Below are 20,921 nucleotides of genomic sequence, written 5' to 3' on the forward strand. Positions count from 1 at the left end.
CAATCTTCACGTAGTCCATAATAGGAAAATCAATGAATATTGTAAAGAAATAAAAAACTATAAAAACTATGAATAAATACATAAATTAAGAAGAAATGTTGAACCATCAAAAATTAAATCTTTAATCATTTCACTACTTCATTTCTGAGACTACATAAAAAGATTGTGATTAATATGATGAAACAATATATCCCTTCAATTACATCAAAAATCATTCCAATCCCATGCTATAGCTAATCTCTATTTCCCAGAAATCTGTCAAATTCAATGCGAACATTTCTAATAGATTGTGGAATTGCTTAACTATCATTGAACTTTTTGTACAATGCATTTTCAAGTCAGTGCAATAGAAGCCATATATATGAGCTTGTATGATTCTTTCATCTTCATCAAAGTCTATGTCTATATAAAGTCGGGATAACAATTTTCCATTACCAAATGTGTCACAACTATTAAGTCCTGTTAGTGCCATGGATAATGGTGTTGTAAAGGACACTACTTATAGGGTAGTGTGCACTAGCAACGGGGGATAACTTATGGTAAATGACTTGCTTTAGTGAAGAGACGTAGATTTAATAGTGAGATTAACTTGTATTGATATTCGGTACTTTCTAAAAGAGTGATATGAATCACATATTTCAAAAAGTGGGAAATAGAGTTATTTATATAAATGTAATTAGGTAAAAGTAAGAGATTTATAAAATAGTAATAAAGCACATGACTTATGTCATATGATATGTTTTAGTGAAGAAGTGCGGATATTATCCCACAATGGAGTTCTTGTATATAAATCAAGTGAGAATACCTAAAGTGTGGGGAAGCGAACACTACAAAAATATTTGTTATTCGTTAAAAATGTATTTGCTCAACTTCATATTGTAATAGTATATTACTTCATATTAGAAGCTTTAGAGCTTTGGTTTACGACATACTTTTCGAAGTGTTTTGAGGGCAATCAAGAAAGAAAGAAAGAAAGCTTCATCTATGTCGATTATGAACTTTACCATTAGTGGTAAACCACCCACAAGACCTCAATTGTTTATATGCCCTAGTTGTTCAAAAGGCTTTTCCAGGAAGGATTATCTATATCGCCATGAAATGAATCATTCAGAAATTAAACCATTCAAGTGCGAGCAATGCAATTTATCTTTCACAAGAAGTGATTTACTTACAAAACACTGTAAATCAAAATCTCATCAAAAATCAAAGGCAAAGGAGAATTTGAACAATGCATATCACAACAATAATAGAAATATTGTTATTCCCAAACGTCCTTATCGAGGAGAGAAAAGAAGTTTTGACTCTTCGGATGAGAATACATCCAATTCTTCTAATATAAATAATACTCGATTACAAACCACCAGACTTAACCAATTCACTAAAGAAGATCACATAAAAAAAGATAAAAGATTAGAAATTTCAAGTTTTTTAAATCGTCGTTTTAATGATGAAAAAATTCCGGCTCCTCCTCCTCAACCTTCGATTATTTTGCCTGCTATTTCAGAGAAATTGGACGTTAATGGTACTTCGTCAATAGGTTCTTCAAAGACGTTCATGACTCGTCCACTTGAGCAAGTAAAAGATTCAGAGTCGAATACATATGTCGACCAACAACAACAGCAACAACAGAGAGATAGTCATCATTTAAATTCTCAGGAAGAATCAGTACACGCTCCAAATTATTCAGATACTAGAAATGATTTCCCAAGTAATTTCGATCCTACATATGGAACTATTGATAACAATTTATTATGGCTATTTAATGATACTACTCCAGGTGATAACTTATTCTGGTTATTTAGTGATTCAACACCGTGGGAAAATGATAATTCTGGAAATGAAAATAAATTAACCGATTCTAAGCTGAGAATTGAACCTTTCACTACACCTAATTCAATTACAATCCAAACTAATAATCAAGTTGATATACCTCCGGTTATGTATCAAAATTTGTATAATGAAAGTACAAATACAAATATAAACAACAATAAGATACCTATGGCCGAGGCAACAAGATCAAGAATTGTCAATATTTTTCCATCAGTTAATCAGTTAAATAAAGTTTCATTACAACGATTTGAAGAATATTTAGATTTATATTGGTTTAATTTTGCTCAAACCTTTCCTGTAATTCATCAGGCAACTTTCAATCCAAATACAGTGAGTATATACTTATTGATAAGTATGATTGTTATTGGTATGGCACATTCTTTGGATAAAGTTGAATATGAAACTTCAATTTCACTTAATAAAAGATACAGAAGAATCATCTATGATGTAATTGAAGATAATACTGAGTTACCTTTGCCTTTGATGCAAGCATTGATCTTGCATAATTTTTCAGCAAAAAATTTTGGTGACACTCAATTAAGCAAAATAGCTCAAATTGATCATGGTGCAAATATTATGTATCTAAAATTTAGTGGATTTTTAAACAACTTATCGGAACCAGTAATCCGTAAACCGGCAAATAATCCAAATTTGACTGAATTGTCAGAACAATGGCAAAATTGGATCGAATATGAAAGTTGTAAAAGAGCAGTATTTTTTGAATTTATCTGTGATACTCAACATGTAACATTTAGCAAAATAAGGTCATTATCAGCTTTTGACATTAAATTAGAATTACCATGCAGTGATGAAGTTTGGAATTGTGCAGATCCACTTAGATTTTTCGAAGAATATCAAAAGCAACCAAAAGGTTTAGGCACAAGGCAAAAAATAGATACTTTAGATAATTATGGTTACAAGAATGAATCATTTGATAACGTTGATGGTGGAAATAAGAAAGAAAATATTTATGGCTACTATAATGGTACTGTTCCTGATGCTAATGATAATGATACAAATTCCGAAAAGAATACACAATTTTCAAAGAATGAAGACTTAGCTGCTTTTTTTACGAAACCAAAAGATTCAACTGATTTACTGAAAGAACCTAATACCTCATACTCCACTCAATCGATTAATATGGTAAGTAAATGGCCAACATTTTTGTGGGGTTTAAAATCCATGATGACTAAATATAAAGCGAATCAGAAAGAGTATCCATTGGATTGCTATTCATTGTTTTCAAGATATATAATTTTACATGGGTTGTTACGAATGTGCTGGGATTTGAGAGTTCAAAATCTTCAAGACTTAGGATTTGTATCAAAGAGGAGATTAAGTGATTTTTTTAACAGATTAGAAAGTGCTTTTGTAAATTGGAAAGGTTATTTTGACTTACATGTTAAACTATATGAAAAGCAAGTAGGCTCATTGGGAAAATTGAATTCAAGTAATCATTTAATATTATCATTGAACAATTATGGACCAACTAATGCTTCGTGGGCAAACATTAGCTTTTATTACACCGGATTGTTCTGTCTTTATGCTGATATACCTTCTGTTGCAGTATTTGCAGCTGAATACAAAAACTTTCATTCTGTTACTAAAACAGAGTATAAAGGAATTAAAGAGATGGAATATGAAAGAAATAAATTAATAATTGAACAATGGGCAAAATCTATTTATGGTAGATTAGCCTTAATAGAAGCTTGCAAGTTTTTAAGATTAGTATATGAAAATGAAGAAACGATTAATACCTTTTCACATATACCACAAACAGCATATCTCGCAGCATTAATTATATGGTGTTATGAAATCAAGAGAGAATCTCCTAATTTCGAAACGGTTAATAAGTTGAGAAAGGGAGATGAAATTAAATTTACTGAAATAAAATTGGATGCAAGTAAATATTTCGATTTACTTGGTAATATTCATTATAAATTGTCGAAAAATGATGCCTGTGAGTACTTTTCTACCATCTTGGATATGAAAACAGATTTGAATGATGATTATCTAGAAGAACAAAATGATAGTCAACAGTTTATTGAAGAAACTGCCTATGAACAATTTAAGGAAAGACAAATGAATACAATTGGAGTTGTATGCTATATCTTACATCTCTTAAGAAAATGTAAATGGGTGTATTCAATAGATTTGGTCCAGCAGTTGGAACATGTGATTATAACCTACGATAAAGTATAGTGTTATTAAAAATTCATTCATTTACTACTTTTGAACTATTAATTAATATCTAGTGAGACTCTTCATAATACACATCCTTCATATTTTACAATCTCTTTAACTTTTTCAGCAGAAGCGCTAGTTTGATCAAATACATAAGTTAACCACTCTTTAGCTAGTCTTCTTGCAAGTTCTGATCCGATAACCCTTTGACCCATACACAAAACTTGGCAATTGTTACTTAGGATGCTTCTTTCAACGCTGAAGGAATCATGAGCTGTTACTGCTCTAATACCTTTAACTTTGTTGGCAGAAATAGCAACACCTAAACCTGTGCCACATATTAAAATAGCTCTATCAGCTTCACCATGAGCAACTTTTTCGGCAGCCTCAATACCAATTATTGGATAAGCTGTTTTAGTAGTGTTCGACAGAACTCCAATATCGATAACTATTCCAACTTCAGGATTAGACTCGAGATCTTTTTTAATGATTTCTTTGTAATCGTAACCTGCTTGATCGGAACCTACTACAATTCTTAGTTTTGTAGCACTCATCTTCAAAATAAACGGATGATGACCGACACCTAAACACACTTTAAATTACTTAATAGGCTAATTTAGAGAACCGCAACACTATATTAACTCAACATATTTTACTTCTATTATAGTAAATTAAAATTTATCCATATAATATACTCTAGTAATCTGAGAAACTCAATTATTGAAAAATGCACGTAGGGTTATAAGCGGTACCTTCTAGTTTCCTTTGTTAGGGTGGAGGGTGGAGGGTGGAGGAGCGTGGAGAAATTGGGGTAGAGAAATGGGGAGAGTGGAGGTTTAAAAATTTTTTTTCTGTTGTTAGTTTACTGCAAAAAAAGGTGGAGGACATTAGTATTACATTTACATGAGCTCCAAATCTACTGAGGGGGTTATTACAAATACATTCAATGCTATCGTGAATTTATAATTTTTCAAAATTTGAACGTCTTATTGAATACAACCATGTCAAGTAAACACTTCCTACCATCGGACACAGGAAAACTTGTTCCAAACTGCTTGAAGGCAATTACATACGAATATGAATTCATGTCATTGTTGGAAAAGGAAAAGGTCATTTACAATAATGAATTTGATTGCTCACGAGTTGCATTGATTAGTGGGGGAGGTTCAGGGCATGAACCTGGATTTTATGGTTTGGTTGGTTCAGGTATGCTTTCAGCTGTTGCTCAAGGTGATATTTTTGCTTCTCCAAATTATAAAAATGTCAAGGCTGCAGAAAAGATATGCCATGAACTTGGTGATTCAAGAGAATGGGCTGGTTGTATCTTCGTTATTACAAATTACACCGGAGATAATCTATATTTTGGTATGGCAGCTCAGGATTTAATTGCTAGATTTGGAAGTGAAAAGATTCGACTTCTTAGAATCACGGACGATGTAGCTGTTAAAAAAGACTCAAATTCATTAGTTGGAAGACGTACTTTAGCTGGAATCGCTCTTGTGTCTAAATTAATGGGTGCCGCATCTCAAAATGGATATAATATAGATGAGATTTTTGAATTTGGTCAAAAAGTCAATGATTCAACTGCTTCTGTTAATGCTGGTTTAGATCATGTTCATATTTCTGGTCATAGTATGGACTCAGAGTTTGGTAAGTTGGGGAGGACTCAATTAGAAATCGGATTAGGTATTCACAATGAGCCTGGTGTTAAGAAGTTAGATTACATTCCAAGAAATGAGGAATTAGTTTCCACTTTATTAGATATGATCTTAAATAAAGAAGATGAGGGCCGGGGCTTCTTCAAATATGCTACCCAAGATAAGTTTGTATTATTGATTAATAACCTTGGTGGAGTCCCTATTATTGAAGAAAAAAATATTTTATACACCACTTTAGAAACGTTAAAAGTAAAATATAATATTATTCCAATTAGGGTTTACACTGGCAACTTTGTTGCATCTTTTAATGCTCAAATATTTACTATTACACTTTTTAATGTCTCCACTGCCGCTACAAAAACTTTTACAACTGATAAAATATTTGACTTCCTAGATGAACATACTAATGCAGTCTGTTGGCCAAATACAACCTTTAAAGGTAAAAGCTTTATTAAAAATGATCGAATCATCAACCACTTTGAAGGATATGACGATGACGTTCATAATACTTTGAAGGATAGCTCTCAAGATTTGAAAATGGATCCCGTACTATTAGAGAATATAGTTAGAACTGCTGCTGAAAGAGTAATTAAGAAAGAACCAGATTTAACTGAATGGGATACTAAGATGGGTGATGGTGATTGCGGATATGGATTAAAGGCTGGTGCTGAATTGGTATTAAAAAAGTTGATAGAAGATAAAATTGCAGCCTCGGGATCGATTCTTAATGTATTGCACGTTGTATTAAATATCATCAAAGATGATATGGGAGGTACTTTAGGAGCTATCATTTTTATCTTTATGAAATCTGTTATTAATAAAATTGAAGACCTTCTAAAAGAAGATCCTAGTCAAAATGTTAATCAAGTTTTTGCTACAGCTTTGCCATTTGGGCTCGAAACTTTGTATTCCTATACCAAGGCTAGAACTGGTCACAGAACCGTCATGGATGTATTAATCCCATTTGTTAACTGCTTCAATGAAACACAGGACACCAACAGAGCTATCCAGGTTGCCTACAATGCTGCTGAAGGAACTAGAAGATTGAGACCAAAACTCGGCCGTGCTACTTATGTCGGTGGTTTAGACGAGCAAACCATTTTACCGCCCGATCCTGGAGCATATGGTGTCTATGAAATTATTAGTGCATTATCTTTATAAAAGTCTTATACTTCGAAATATATACTTCAATATTAAAATATCTAGAATATTAAAATATAATATTAAAATATCTAGTGGAATGTAGGATCACATATATCATGCCTTAAAGTACACCCACAGCACTTTCCATGACTGAATAGTGATTCCTAATAAAATAAACGATTCTACAAATACTATGTGAAAACATAAAAATTTTATTAATCATAAAATACTATTTAAATATAAAATACTAAACATAAAATACTATTTAATCAAACTATCGAACATATTGTGAAAGTTACTCAAGATGCAGAACACTCGGTTTCTCGAAGTCCTCGACGTCACGAATCTTACTTTCAAAAGGTAAATCTTGAGCAATTTTGACAACATCCCAAGGAGTATAAGGGTTAGATAATTCAAAAATTTTATCCATTTCTTCTAATGACCTTCCAGAGGTTTCTGGATAGAAGAAATAAACAGCTGGAATCATTAAAAAGTTGATTACTGCGAAAATGGTATAAGTATAAGAATCAATATTTTCAAACGCAATAGGTGTAATCATGACGACCATAAAATTGAAAGACCAATTTGCTGCAGTACTCAACCCGTTTGAAGGTGCTCTAATATTCAATGGGGTAATTTCAGCTGGATATAACCACGTCATACCTAACCAACCAATTGCAAAGAAAGTATTGAAAACAAATAAAAACGTAGCTGCAACAATAGCTGCGCCTCCACTATTATTATGTTTAGGACTAGCGGCCCAGGTAGCTCCTGTCAACACTGCCATGGACATAGCTTGACCAGCAGCACCAAATAACATCAATTTCCTTCTACCTATTCTTTCAATAGTGTAAAAAGCAATCCAAGAAACTATGAAATACTCAGTTCCATTACATGCGGCTAAGATTCTTGAATTCAAAGGACTTAAACCAATATAATCTTCAAATATAGTACCAGCATAGTAAGTAATTAAATTAATTCCTGTAATTTGTTGCATGATTTGAGACCAAACGGCCAAACAAGTTCTGTGGAAATTTTTGGTCTCACCTTGAACAAATAAAAGTAGTAACTTAGACTTTTTTTCACCATCGTGTCTTTCTTTTTCTAATGATTCTTTAATTTCATTAATCTCATGAACAATTGTTGGATCATTAATTGGCAAATCGTTAAGAGCCGAGAAGGCTTTAGAGGCCTCTTTAAAATTGCCTGCTTTCAACAACCATCTAGGAGATTCTGGAAGATACATAATGAAAGGTAATATGCATAATGGAAAAATTATTTGGAATGCTATCGGAAATCTCCAAGATACAGAGCTCGTACCAACAAAATACAATCCAAAATCAATCCAATAAGAAATACATATACCTCCAGTGATTAATGCACCTTGAACCATAACTAATTTACCTCTCTTATCTGCTTTGGCGCATTCGGATTGCCACATTGGAACAGTAGAGGTATTCATCCCATTACCAATACCGGTAATAATTCTACCGGCAATTAACTGACCAACAGAATACGAGGAGCATTGAACTGCGGCACCAACAATCATTATACAACATCCAACGAAAATTGTTTTTCTTCTTCCAAGTTTGTCACCACAGTACATTGTGGCAAGAGCTCCAATTAAACAACCAATTTCATAAACAGCAATTACAAAACCTTGAAAAGTAGCTCGATTTGGGTATTTTGTAGTGTTAATAGCATTAAATGTATTTCTGAATTCTGGCAACGTCAACAAAGAACCCATTACACCCTGATCATAACCAAAGAGTAGGAATCCCATACCAGCAAGAAATGAAATCATGTGATGTAATTTCTGACCCTTAAACCCTAAATATTTATAGACAGTACTGTCTTCATTGTCGACAACATTGTTTTCAACGTACTTCACGTTCTCTGAGCCGTTAAGCTTCCTAGATGATTTTGAATTTTCAGATGAAATACTAGACATATTTCTGTTGCTATTATCCTTTTAAGTGAACTTATGTGACTTAAAAGTATTGGCTGCCAAATTTGAATGCATAATCTAAGAAAAGCGAGAAAATAACTCAATTATAAATAATGAGAATTTAATCAATATTTTTTTTTTCAATTACATCTTGCTGATGAAAATACCCCACATCTTCTACAAGCACCGATCTTTCAAATACGGTATAATATGAACTTTTATTAAGCTTTGTTTTGATCCTTTCTCCAATATGATCATAATGAAAGGCTTTAGATGTTCCTATTCATATTTACTTGGACTTGAACAAAGAGTGTGGGGTAAAAGTCAACAGAAAAAATGAACAATGCCTTACTCCAATGACTCCACCTGCAGCTGCACCTCCACCTACTCCACCTCCACCTCCACCTCCACCATTCAAATTCAATCGGCTGAAATATATTCCAGTGTATTTACATGGGGAATTTCGGAAAAATATTGCTTCTCCACCGAAATGATTCAATTTCTCCACCAATAATTTGAGTTCTCTATAAACTTTGTGGTCTTAGGGTCCGAAAATGGAGTAAGTCTGAGAAGCTGTTCAAAAGTTACGATAAAATTATTTGATAATCTCAATTCTATTTGGAGTAGTTATATACCTTTTAATTTAAAGGTCAATTTTTTAAAACAAAAATATTCAGAAACACTGATAATCTTTTCAAAGCACGCTAACTATGACACTTCCAGATAGAAGAGAAGGAGACCTTCCGATTGTTTCGTATCTCTCAGACGAATACACTGATGAACTTCCAAGAGAATCACCACCCAAGAGGCATATAATGAATTTGCTATCATTAACAGGTAAAGTGGCTGTCGTTACTGGTGCAGCAAGAGGTATTGGCTTTGCTGTTTCTGAAACATTCGCTGAAGCAGGAGCTACTGTCATTCTTGTCGATTGTGCTGATTGCTCAAAGCAAGTTTTAAAGCTAGAAGCCAACCACAATATTACAGCCAAGTCATTCCACTGTGATGTATCTGATTTAAAAGAAGTCGAACAAACTGTCTCGGCCATAGAAAAGGAATTTGGTACTATTGATATTTTTGTTGCTAATGCTGGTATCGTATGGAAGACTGGAAATATTATTAATGAAGTCAACAGAGATGGACAAACTTGGCAAACTCTTATGGACGTGAATTTGAATGGTGTTTATTATTGTGCTCAAGCTGTTGGTAGAATCTTCAAGAAGAAAGGTAAGGGGTCTTTCATTGTAACTTCCTCTATGTCTGCACATATTGCGAATATTCCAATGAACTTGACTCCGTATAACGTCAGTAAAGCAGCTGTCAAGCATCTTGCCAAATCTTTAGCTATCGAATGGGCGGGTTTTGCTAGAGCAAATTCTGTTTCTCCAGGCTATTGTGATACTGGTCTTAACGATCATTTACCTAGGCAATCTCGTGGAAAGATGTGGTCTCTTATTCCTGTGGGGAGAGAGGCTTTACCATATGAGATTGCTAGTGCTTATTTATATTTGGCTTCTGATGCAGCTTCGTATGTTACTGGTACCGATATAGTAGTAGACGGTGGTTATACTTCTGTTTAGTTTAATACTCTCAATACTACCCTCTGTAAATTAGATGTTAAACTTTATATGGCAAAAGAACTAACTTGATTTTCGCCCAGATTAAATTAAAAATATCTCCTTTATTTAATCAGTAAGTACTCCGCAAATACCTGGCACAAAATTAAACTTTTCCTCCACCATAAAAAGATCCTGGTGGAGGAATCTGGGGGTACCGTAGACCACAAAAGAAAACATTCAAGTATACTTATTTTATAATCAATTTTCGGCAAGTTACCGGAAGAATTTAAATATTAATTGAAAAAACTATTACTTAAATAAGCATGGCCTTGTCTATGATTTAGAGATGTAGAATTAATCTGCTATATCCTACAAAAAGAGGACAATTTTCAAAAGATGAATACAAACGAATCTTTGGTTTTAAACAAAATTGATGATATATCCTTTCAATATCTTGAAACTCCTAAGATAAGTAATCCAAATGATGTGATAGTTCAAGTCAAAAAGACTGGTATTTGTGGTTCTGATATACATTTTTATGCTCATGGAGGTTTTGGTTATTTTAGATTAAAGAAACCTATGGTTTTGGGTCATGAATCATCCGGTGTGGTAGTTGAAGTTGGTAATGAAGTGAAAACATTAAAAGTAGGGGATAAAGTAGCTATTGAACCTGGTGTTCCATCAAGATTTAGCGATGCTTACAAGAGTGGTCATTATAATTTATGTCCTCATATGGTATTTGCTGCTACCCCAAATTTAGATCCTAATGGTCCTAGTGCTCCAGGAACATTATGTAAATATTTTAAAAGTCCAGAAGACTTCTTAGTCAAATTACCAGATCATTTATCTCTTGAGCTTGGTGCATTGGTAGAACCACTTTCAGTTGGTGTTCATGCATGCAAGATTGGATCTGTAAAGTTTGGAGATGTTGTTGTCGTATTTGGAGCTGGTCCAGTTGGATTATTGGCTGCAAGTACAGCAAAACAGTTTGGAGCTTCAAAAGTTATGGTCGTTGATGTTGTTGATACTAAACTTGAGATGGCAATAAATTTAAACATGGCAACCCATAGATTTAACTCCAAAAATGGTACAATTGATGATTTGATCAACGAATTAGGTCAAAGACCAAATGTTGTTTTAGAATGTTCAGGTGCAGAGATTTGTATTCAAACTGGAGTTCACGTATTGGTACCAGGTGGAAGATTTGTACAAGTAGGCAATACTGCTGGACCTGCAAGCTTTCCAATTACAGAATTTGCCACCAAGGAGTTGACATTATTTGGATCATTTAGATATGGATTTGATGATTATAAAACAGGAGTTGCCCTTTTGGCATCTAATTATAAAGATGGAAAGGATAAAGCTAGTGTTGACTACTTAGGATTGATTACTCATAGATTTAAATTTAAAGATGCGATTGAAGCCTATGATTTAGTTAGAGCCGGTAAAAGTGTTAAATGTATCATTGATGGTCCAGAGTAAGGAGAGGAAGATGTTGTGCCGTATATAGAGCAATAAACATATCTTTGTCTTTTATTCGTTAATATATTTGCTTACTATTGTTGTTTCTGTCATTTTGGATCATGTTATTGGGAACGTAGATAAACTAAACTAGTTCAATTCCTTTCCCGTTTGCGCCAATTCAGAGAAAATATGATTTGAACTGAGATATTAAGCTGAAACATAATTAAACTTTATCAGCGAAAATTGTACCATTATCAGCAACAACCAATTTACCAAAATTTAAATATTTATCTAAGTAATATGGCGCTAATCGATCAAGCTTGTACTTTACTTCTGTCACCATTCAATACTATAATTATCTATATACTATTGGCTTTCTTATCCAACTATAAGTATTTATTTCTCACATCCTTAATACTTCTGATCTCCTGACCAAAGATCGACTTATTCTATTAATCCTGAACAAGATTTGAAAGAATTCTTCCTTTTGGCAGGACTTTATCTGCGTTGGAAATCATTTTCCTTCAAATACCAAACTTTTTTTACTCCTAATAAATTGAGTTTTATTCTTCTAGACTAAGAGAAATATATTTGCGTATACAGAAACTAAATGGTAAGTAAAACTTTATATATTTGAATATAGCAAAAGGGATCCTTGAATTTTCAATTTTCAATAACTCTCAAAATCCACTATGAAATGTTCTACTCAAAGAGATTAAAATATACATGTTTATATTATAGAAATATACTATGCTTCAAGCATTGAAACTAAAAAAATTAAAGTATGAAAAAACTAAAATAGAAAATTTAATATCAATGTAACAGTAGTAAGAGTAATATACTTAAAACCCTTTTCAAATTGTATTGACAAATTGGTACAAAAGTAATAAAGAAAAATTGCAATAGTTAAGCATTGGTTAACCGATTCAGCTTCCCGATAAGGCAAATTGCACAAATTGGAAATAAAGTAGCAAATACAAACTAGTGGTTGTTTGTTGTTTTGAAAATCACAGTCCAGAGTTTCCGAAATAACAAGCTTCATACATCACACAAATACGATAGTTAAAGCAATACTAATAAGACCTGTAATCAATATGCAATTTGTGGATAATAATTGTTCTCCATTATTTTCATAACCAGCTACACCAGCTGTGACAACTGGCAAATCTAAGCTATGAGAATATGAGGTGCCAGCACCTGTAGTGATATCCACTAAATATGAATCTTTACTCATATCAGGCTTGTTATTGAACTCAGTAGTCCTAGTTGACACAGATATGAATGAGGGTGTCGCATTAATTTCTCCATCCGAAGAGAAAACTGCAGCAAAGATAGTATCCTCGGGTTTCACTCCACCGGTAGGGACAGTACTCAATGTAGTATCTTGAAGATTCACACTGCTTGGGGCTACAGCTGTAAATCCGGTGTCTTGCCTATTCTCTTCACCTGTTGGGACAACAACCAATGTGTTACCGTGAGAACTCTCTTCGCTGTCATCAGTATCTAGTACCACTTCACTGTCAGAACAAACTGTGGTTGTTCCGGTCACCATACCTGATGTTGTAACTGTATTTCCTTCAACACTTGTAGTAGTTGGGACAATACCAGTATTTGTGGTTAATCCACCATTGGAATCAGTTGAAGTAAATACAGCAGCCAGTCCGATCAAAGATCCACCTGTGGTTACTGAACTATTTTGATAGTTTGGAATGCGTGACAACGTTGAAGTGCTTATAAACGATGATGAGACTCTAACATCAATAGTTGAAGTTGGCAACAAGTTATCGCTATTCGATACATTTTCTAAGCATATATTTGAAGTATTATATTCTGCCTTAATTCCATATCCAATGGAACTGCTGATTATATTAAAGAAAACTCTATAACCAGCTGGAATATTGCTGTAATCAATCACTACTTCATTGACAGAACATTTGCTTACATTAATTTCACTCCAATCTTCAAAAGTCATTGGTAAATACCAATCATTTAGAGTATTGGTGATTGCCATTTCTATTGAGTCACAATCAAAATCTCCAACGTCGATCTGAAGATTTAATGTACCTGAACCATAGCCTACATCGCATGTTGAACCTAGCAAGTAGAAATCAGATCCTAATATTCCCAATGATCTGACGGCATTTACAATTAATTCTGGATCTTCTGGTGATGCAGATCCACCTTCAAATAAAACTTCCGTCAGTAATATCGTATTGCCACTAGTGAAAGTGACAATTTGAGACCCAGCGTGTAATGTGTTAGCAGCGGCAATGTCCACTGCAGACTTCCTTCCCCCTGCATTAAATATAATACCAATATTAATCGTATCAATTATGTCAAAAGAAGAATCATCCAATAAGATACACGACAATGTTGAATTATAGTTTGATAACTCACCCGATAACTGTAAACACTCTGCATAAACAATCCCCGCACTGGTCAAAAGGCTCACATCAACAGCAGTGTCACGCTTCTTCAATGCAGCTGCATCATTGTAGAATCCAAACACACTTGGAAGAACCAACTCTAACGTATCTCCCTTCATCAGACCAGCAGGAATAACCCAATCAATACTCAAATTCCAAAATGGTGACATTGGTTGAACTAATTTATAACCTTCACCATCCGTAAAATTAAGCGACCTCACTGCCGTAAATTGAGGCACATCAGGCAAATTCGTAAACATAGCTCCGTCATCAATCGAAGAAATAGACAAATCAGATGCAGAAACATGGGAAGCAACACTACTATACAAATCTTGCAAAACATCAGTACTAAAAATGAGTTCTCCAACACCAGTACTAATTGATCCATCGGAATTGGTACTAGTCCAAGTGGTAGTATAATCATCAGTAGGACCAAATGTAGAAGTTGCGGTATGAACATTACCTTCGGAATCAGTGGAAAGAATTACAAATCCTGTACCAGTACTAACTGATCCATCGGAATTGGTACTAGTCCAAGTGGTGGTATAATCATCAGTAGGACCAAATGTAGAAGTTACGGTATGAACATTACCTTCGGAATCAGTACTAAAAATCACTTCTCCAACACCAGTACTAATTGATCCATCGGAATTGGTACTAGTCCAAGTGGTGGTATAATCATCAGTAGGACCAAATGTAGAAGTTGCGGTATGAACATTACCTTCGGAATCAGTGGAAAGAATTACAAATCCTGTACCAATACTAACTGATCCATCGGAATTGGTACTAGTCCAAGTGGTGGTATAATCATCAGTAGGACCAAATGTAGAAGTTGTGGTATGAACATTACCTTCGGAATCAGTACTAAAAATCACTTCTCCAACACCAGTACTAATTGATCCATCGGAATTGGTACTAGTCCAAGTGGTGGTATAATCATCAGTAGGACCAAATGTAGAAGTTGTGGTATGAACATTACCTTCGGAATCAGTACTAAAAATCACTTCTCCAACACCAGTACTAATTGATCCATCGGAATTGGTACTAGTCCAAGTGGTGGTATAATCATCAGTAGGACCAAATGTAGAAGTTGTGGTATGAACATTACCTTCGGAATCAGTACTAAAAATCACTTCTCCAACACCAGTACTAACTGATCCATCGGAATTGGTACTAGTCCAAGTGGTAGTATAATCATCAGTAGGACCAAATGTAGAAGTTGCGGTATGAACATTACCTTCGGAATCAGTGGAAAGAATTACAAATCCTGTACCAATACTAACTGATCCATCGGAATTGGTACTAGTCCAAGTGGTGGTATAATCATCAGTAGGACCAAATGTAGAAGTTGTGGTATGAACATTACCTTCGGAATCAGTACTAAAAATCACTTCTCCAACACCAGTACTAACTGATCCATCGGAATTGGTACTAGTCCAAGTGGTAGTATAATCATCAGTAGGACCAAATGTAGAAGTTGCGGTATGAACATTACCTTCGGAATCAGTGGAAAGAATTACAAATCCTGTACCAATACTAACTGATCCATCGGAATTGGTACTAGTCCAAGTGGTGGTATAATCATCAGTAGGACCAAATGTAGAAGTTGCGGTATGAACATTACCTTCGGAATCAGTGGAAAGAATTACAAATCCTGTACCAGTACTAACTGATCCATCGGAATTGGTACTAGTCCAAGTGGTAGTATAATCATCAGTAGGACCAAATGTAGAAGTTGTGGTATGAACATTACCTTCGGAATCAGTACTAAAAATCACTTCTCCAACACCAGTACTAATTGATCCATCGGAATTGGTACTAGTCCAAGTGGTGGTATAATCATCAGTAGGACCAAATGTAGAAGTTGTGGTATGAACATTACCTTCGGAATCAGTACTAAAAATCACTTCTCCAACACCAGTACTAATTGATCCATCGGAATTGGTACTAGTCCAAGTGGTGGTATAATCATCAGTAGGACCAAATGTAGAAGTTGCGGTATGAACATTACCTTCGGAATCAGTGGAAAGAATTACAAATCCTGTACCAGTACTAATTGATCCATCGGAATTGGTACTAGTCCAAGTGGTGGTATAATCATCAGTAGGACCAAATGTAGAAGTTGTGGTATGAACATTACCTTCGGAATCAGTACTAAAAATCACTTCTCCAACACCAGTACTAATTGATCCATCGGAATTGGTACTAGTCCAAGTGGTGGTATAATCATCAGTAGGACCAAATGTAGAAGTTGCGGTATGAACATTACCTTCGGAATCAGTGGAAAGAATTACAAATCCTGTACCAGTACTAATTGATCCATCGGAATTGATACTAGTCCAAGTGGTAGTATAATCATCAGTAGGACCAAATGTAGAAGTTGTGGTATGAACATTACCTTCGGAATCAGTACTAAAAATCACTTCTCCAACACCAGTACTAATTGATCCATCGGAATTGGTACTAGTCCAAGTGGTGGTATAATCATCAGTAGGACCAAATGTAGAAGTTGTGGTATGAACATTACCTTCGGAATCAGTACTAAAAATCACTTCTCCAACACCAGTACTAATTGATCCATCGGAATTGGTACTAGTCCAAGTGGTGGTATAATCATCAGTAGGACCAAATGTAGAAGTTGCGGTATGAACATTACCTTCGGAATCAGTGGAAAGAATTACAAATCCTGTACCAGTACTAATTGATCCATCGGAATTGATACTAGTCCAAGTGGTAGTATAATCATCAGTAGGACCAAATGTAGAAGTTGCGGTATGAACATTACCTTCGGAATCAGTGGAAAGAATTACAAATCCTGTACCAATACTAACTGATCCATCGGAATTGGTACTAGTCCAAGTGGTGGTATAATCATCAGTAGGACCAAATGTAGAAGTTGCGGTATGAACATTACCTTCGGAATCAGTGGAAAGAATTACAAATCCTGTACCAGTACTAACTGATCCATCGGAATTGGTACTAGTCCAAGTGGTAGTATAATCATCAGTAGGACCAAATGTAGAAGTTGCGGTATGAACATTACCTTCGGAATCAGTGGAAAGAATTACAAATCCTGTACCAGTACTAATTGATCCATCGGAATTGGTACTAGTCCAAGTGGTGGTATAATCATCAGTAGGACCAAATGTAGAAGTTGCGGTATGAACATTACCTTCGGAATCAGTACTAAAAATCACTTCTCCAACACCAGTACTAATTGATCCATCGGAATTGGTACTAGTCCAAGTGGTGGTATAATCATCAGTAGGACCAAATGTAGAAGTTGCGGTATGAACATTACCTTCGGAATCAGTACTAAAAATCACTTCTCCAACACCAGTACTAATTGATCCATCGGAATTGGTACTAGTCCAAGTGGTGGTATAATCATCAGTAGGACCAAATGTAGAAGTTGTGGTATGAACATTACCTTCGGAATCAGTACTAAAAATCACTTCTCCAACACCAGTACTAACTGATCCATCGGAATTGGTACTAGTCCAAGTGGTAGTATAATCATCAGTAGGACCAAATGTAGAAGTTGCGGTATGAACATTACCTTCGGAATCAGTGGAAAGAATTACAAATCCTGTACCAATACTAACTGATCCATCGGAATTGGTACTAGTCCAAGTGGTGGTATAATCATCAGTAGGACCAAATGTAGAAGTTGTGGTATGAACATTACCTTCGGAATCAGTACTAAAAATCACTTCTCCAACACCAGTACTAATTGATCCATCGGAATTGGTACTAGTCCAAGTGGTGGTATAATCATCAGTAGGACCAAATGTAGAAGTTGCGGTATGAACATTACCTTCGGAATCAGTGGAAAGAATTACAAATCCTGTACCAGTACTAATTGATCCATCGGAATTGGTACTAGTCCAAGTGGTAGTATAATCATCAGTAGGACCAAATGTAGAAGTTGCGGTATGAACATTACCTTCGGAATCAGTGGAAAGAATTACAAATCCTGTACCAGTACTAATTGATCCATCGGAATTGGTACTAGTCCAAGTGGTGGTATAATCATCAGTAGGACCAAATGTAGAAGTTGTGGTATGAACATTACCTTCGGAATCAGTACTAAAAATCACTTCTCCAACACCAGTACTAATTGATCCATCGGAATTGGTACTAGTCCAAGTGGTAGTATAATCATCAGTAGGACCAATGGGGAGAGTTGTGGTAAAGGGATTGCCGTCTGGATCAGTAGTGATGATGACTTCTATTGTACTAGTGGTCACTGATCCATCCGAATTGGTCGTAGTCCAGGTGGTGATGTAGTCAGTGAGGTCGTAGTCATCATTGGCTGAAGTTGACAGTGGAGCTTCAGTATTGTAAGATGCGTTAGAGTCCCAAGGAATTGTAGTATAAGTAGATTGCGCATCAGCTTGAGGTACTTCATTGACACATGGTTGACATACTTCAGGTGCCGAATTATTTGGAACTGGTCCTGAGTAAACGAAAATTGCTCTGTTGGTGTTGGCTTCATATGATGTCAGTCCGTAAGACCAGCTGATTAAACTTGAATCATATCCAGTACCAACTATAAATTGATAGGTATCACCGGCATTAATATACAAAGTATCACCAGTATAAACCCATGTGGGATTATTATTGTTAATAGCTATAATATTTCCCAGACCCCAACCATAAACGATGAAAGGTTGGGTAGCTATACGAATACCATTGATGTCGAGAATGGATGAATCTGTGCTGAGAAAAATAGTTTGAGCCGCACCGTTTAAACCCCAACTATCGGGACACAACAACGAAAAGGTACTTTGTTGACCAACATTGATACACCCGGTACCTTCGTAACCTGAAGCTTGAAACAAAGAATTATGATTATATAAACAAACTGTACCATTATTAGTTATTGCTGATCCATCACATTTATCAGATCCTTAGTACGTACTAGGACTTGGCCACCAAGTGGCTGGATTCCACCAAACATCATATTGAATAGTCTGTTGATGAAAAGTAATAGTTCCAGTGTTAATAAAATTGCTAGCTAAACCATTCAATGGATGAATGTAGTATGAACCCTTGGAACAACTTTGTCCTCCTGTAAAAAAGATATCTCCATAATTATAGAACAGACCTCCATCCCACCAAGACTGAGGAGAATTGCAGGTGGTTTGATTATCAGCAAATACAATAGATCCGTAATTGGTAATTGAATTTCCATTATATCCTTGATTTATATCTAAAGTCATTGCTCCTGACACTCCGTTCAAATAAGTTGGATATGCACCGATATTCCTAATAAAGAAAGCTCCGTAATTTAAAAGGTTTCCTCTCATATTGAAATTATAATTATTAAATATCAAGGTGGCATTTTGATTGATAGTTAAGTCAGCATTGAAATTAGAATTAACTCCCCCATCTAAACTTGTAATATATAATGCAGTATTTACATCTATAACCATGGGAAAATTCCAACATGTGACTAATTTTGTCATAGATAGCAAATAGAATAGCCATAGTGGCAGTGATAGTTTGAGATTCATTCCGTCGAATTCTTTTTATTATAGATAGAAAATGAATATAAAATGTTATGAATATAAAATTAAAATATAAGGACTTATTTATGTTCAATGAAGTAGTATTTAATATAAATAATGTTTCCATAATTCGACAAAAGATACATATCAAGTTAAGCAAGAGTTTTGAAAGATAAACAAGTAATCGTTCTAGTTTGTAAATACAATGTGATTGAACAAAAGAAAAGAGCAAATGGATTCATGTTTTGGAGATGATGCGTAATTTCGTACATGATAATCACATGTATTTATCAATATAAGACCTTGCATGAGTGTCAAAGACTGTATTTATGGGGAATTTTCCTATTAGTTGACATGCAATCACTTCGTAAAAAAAAGTAACGTTAGACTGAATAGGGAATTATGGATTGTAATGTATTATAGTGGTATTGACTCTTTGATAAATACCATATATCATTTGGAGTCAAATGAAAAATGTGAAAATAAGTCCTATAATTAATAACTTCCCTTACACAAATCCGAGAAAAATTTAATGGTTATTTAAGATGACGTGGGAAACCTCTTTGTTCTCAGTTATGAAAGGATATTTCTATGCATTTTGTAAATCATTACCAAAGGGCTACAGTTTTATAGTTAGATAGGTTTGCCACGATGAATTTCAAATTTGTTATACAACTGAAAGACAGCATTTTGACTATAATATTTTAATCAAGAGTTGGAATTTCTTAGTATTCTAGATAAATCCATAAAAATCTAAATTAAAGAAACTTATATTGAGTACATGTGTATGGAAGCTGGAATAAGAGCAGGATGTAGTTTTGCTCTATTTGATAAAGTATCTTTGTATTTGTTTTTATGGCTTAACGTTTTTGAAGTAACAATACCAAGATAACTTTGAGGTTCCGTTTCCCTTAACACAGGTTCCCCATAGGAGAATTTTAAATGATAGAAATTTACTATTACCTTTTCATAGTTTGGCTTATTTCAAGTTCCACTTTGGAAAATGATGATATAACTATTGTTTTAAAAAGTTAAATTCAACATAGTTTGTATACTTATTCATTTGAAAAAACAATTACTGCAAAAATGGAAACTGATTCTTCTATTACTTGTGATCTACTTTTTTTTTTCTCTTGCTCAGCTAAACTGCGAAAAAAAGAAAAGAGTTTTTTCATGTCAGCAATAATATGTGCGTC

The 20,921-nt window shown here is 34.5% G+C and overlaps 7 protein-coding genes across 7 annotated transcripts; 4 read left to right on the forward strand and 3 right to left on the reverse strand. All coding sequences in view use genetic code 12, as the record gives it.

The window, feature by feature from the left end:
- Nucleotides 1-731: 731 nt before the first annotated feature.
- Nucleotides 732-4,206, forward strand: DFJ63DRAFT_139318 (transcription factor domain-containing protein). Its single transcript, XM_064903444.1, has one exon. It carries the CDS (start codon nucleotides 985-987, stop codon nucleotides 4,030-4,032), a length of 3,048 nt encoding a protein of 1,015 aa, XP_064761364.1. The 5' UTR covers nucleotides 732-984; the 3' UTR covers nucleotides 4,033-4,206.
- Nucleotides 4,064-4,830, reverse strand: DFJ63DRAFT_142839 (RpiB/LacA/LacB family sugar-phosphate isomerase). Its single transcript, XM_064903470.1, has one exon. The coding sequence runs from the start codon at nucleotides 4,566-4,568 to the stop codon at nucleotides 4,095-4,097; it is 474 nt and encodes a 157-aa protein (XP_064761365.1). The 5' UTR covers nucleotides 4,569-4,830; the 3' UTR covers nucleotides 4,064-4,094.
- DFJ63DRAFT_139320 (Dak1 domain-containing protein) lies at nucleotides 4,785-6,972 on the forward strand. The gene has a single exon (XM_064903445.1). It carries the CDS (start codon nucleotides 5,016-5,018, stop codon nucleotides 6,831-6,833), a length of 1,818 nt encoding a protein of 605 aa, XP_064761366.1. The 5' UTR covers nucleotides 4,785-5,015; the 3' UTR covers nucleotides 6,834-6,972.
- A 138-nt stretch (nucleotides 6,973-7,110) lies between these two features.
- HGT13 (Hgt13p) lies at nucleotides 7,111-8,766 on the reverse strand (the record flags this gene model as incomplete). The annotated part of the gene is made up of 1 exon (XM_064907459.1): nucleotides 7,111-8,766. The coding sequence occupies one exon, from the start codon at nucleotides 8,764-8,766 to the stop codon at nucleotides 7,111-7,113; it is 1,656 nt and encodes a 551-aa protein (XP_064761367.1).
- A 354-nt stretch (nucleotides 8,767-9,120) lies between these two features.
- Nucleotides 9,121-10,531, forward strand: DFJ63DRAFT_139152 (uncharacterized protein). The gene has a single exon (XM_064903427.1). The coding sequence runs from the start codon at nucleotides 9,474-9,476 to the stop codon at nucleotides 10,341-10,343; it is 870 nt and encodes a 289-aa protein (XP_064761368.1). The 5' UTR covers nucleotides 9,121-9,473; the 3' UTR covers nucleotides 10,344-10,531.
- A 187-nt stretch (nucleotides 10,532-10,718) lies between these two features.
- DFJ63DRAFT_322755 (NAD(P)-dependent alcohol dehydrogenase) lies at nucleotides 10,719-11,804 on the forward strand (the record flags this gene model as incomplete). Its single annotated transcript, XM_064907460.1, has 1 exon — nucleotides 10,719-11,804. The coding sequence occupies one exon, from the start codon at nucleotides 10,719-10,721 to the stop codon at nucleotides 11,802-11,804; it is 1,086 nt and encodes a 361-aa protein (XP_064761369.1).
- A 1,027-nt stretch (nucleotides 11,805-12,831) lies between these two features.
- Nucleotides 12,832-19,650, reverse strand: DFJ63DRAFT_335381 (cell-wall agglutinin N-terminal ligand-sugar binding-domain-containing protein; the record flags this gene model as incomplete). The annotated part of the gene is made up of 2 exons (XM_064908205.1): nucleotides 12,832-19,046; nucleotides 19,137-19,650. The coding sequence occupies 2 exons, from the start codon at nucleotides 19,648-19,650 to the stop codon at nucleotides 12,832-12,834; spliced, it is 6,729 nt and encodes a 2,242-aa protein (XP_064761370.1).
- Nucleotides 19,651-20,921: the final 1,271 nt, after the last annotated feature.

Source organism: Scheffersomyces coipomensis (genome assembly GCF_036884675.1).
Source record: "Scheffersomyces coipomensis strain NRRL Y-17651 chromosome Unknown DFJ63scaffold_4, whole genome shotgun sequence".
Lineage (NCBI taxonomy): Eukaryota > Fungi > Ascomycota > Pichiomycetes > Serinales > Debaryomycetaceae > Scheffersomyces > Scheffersomyces coipomensis.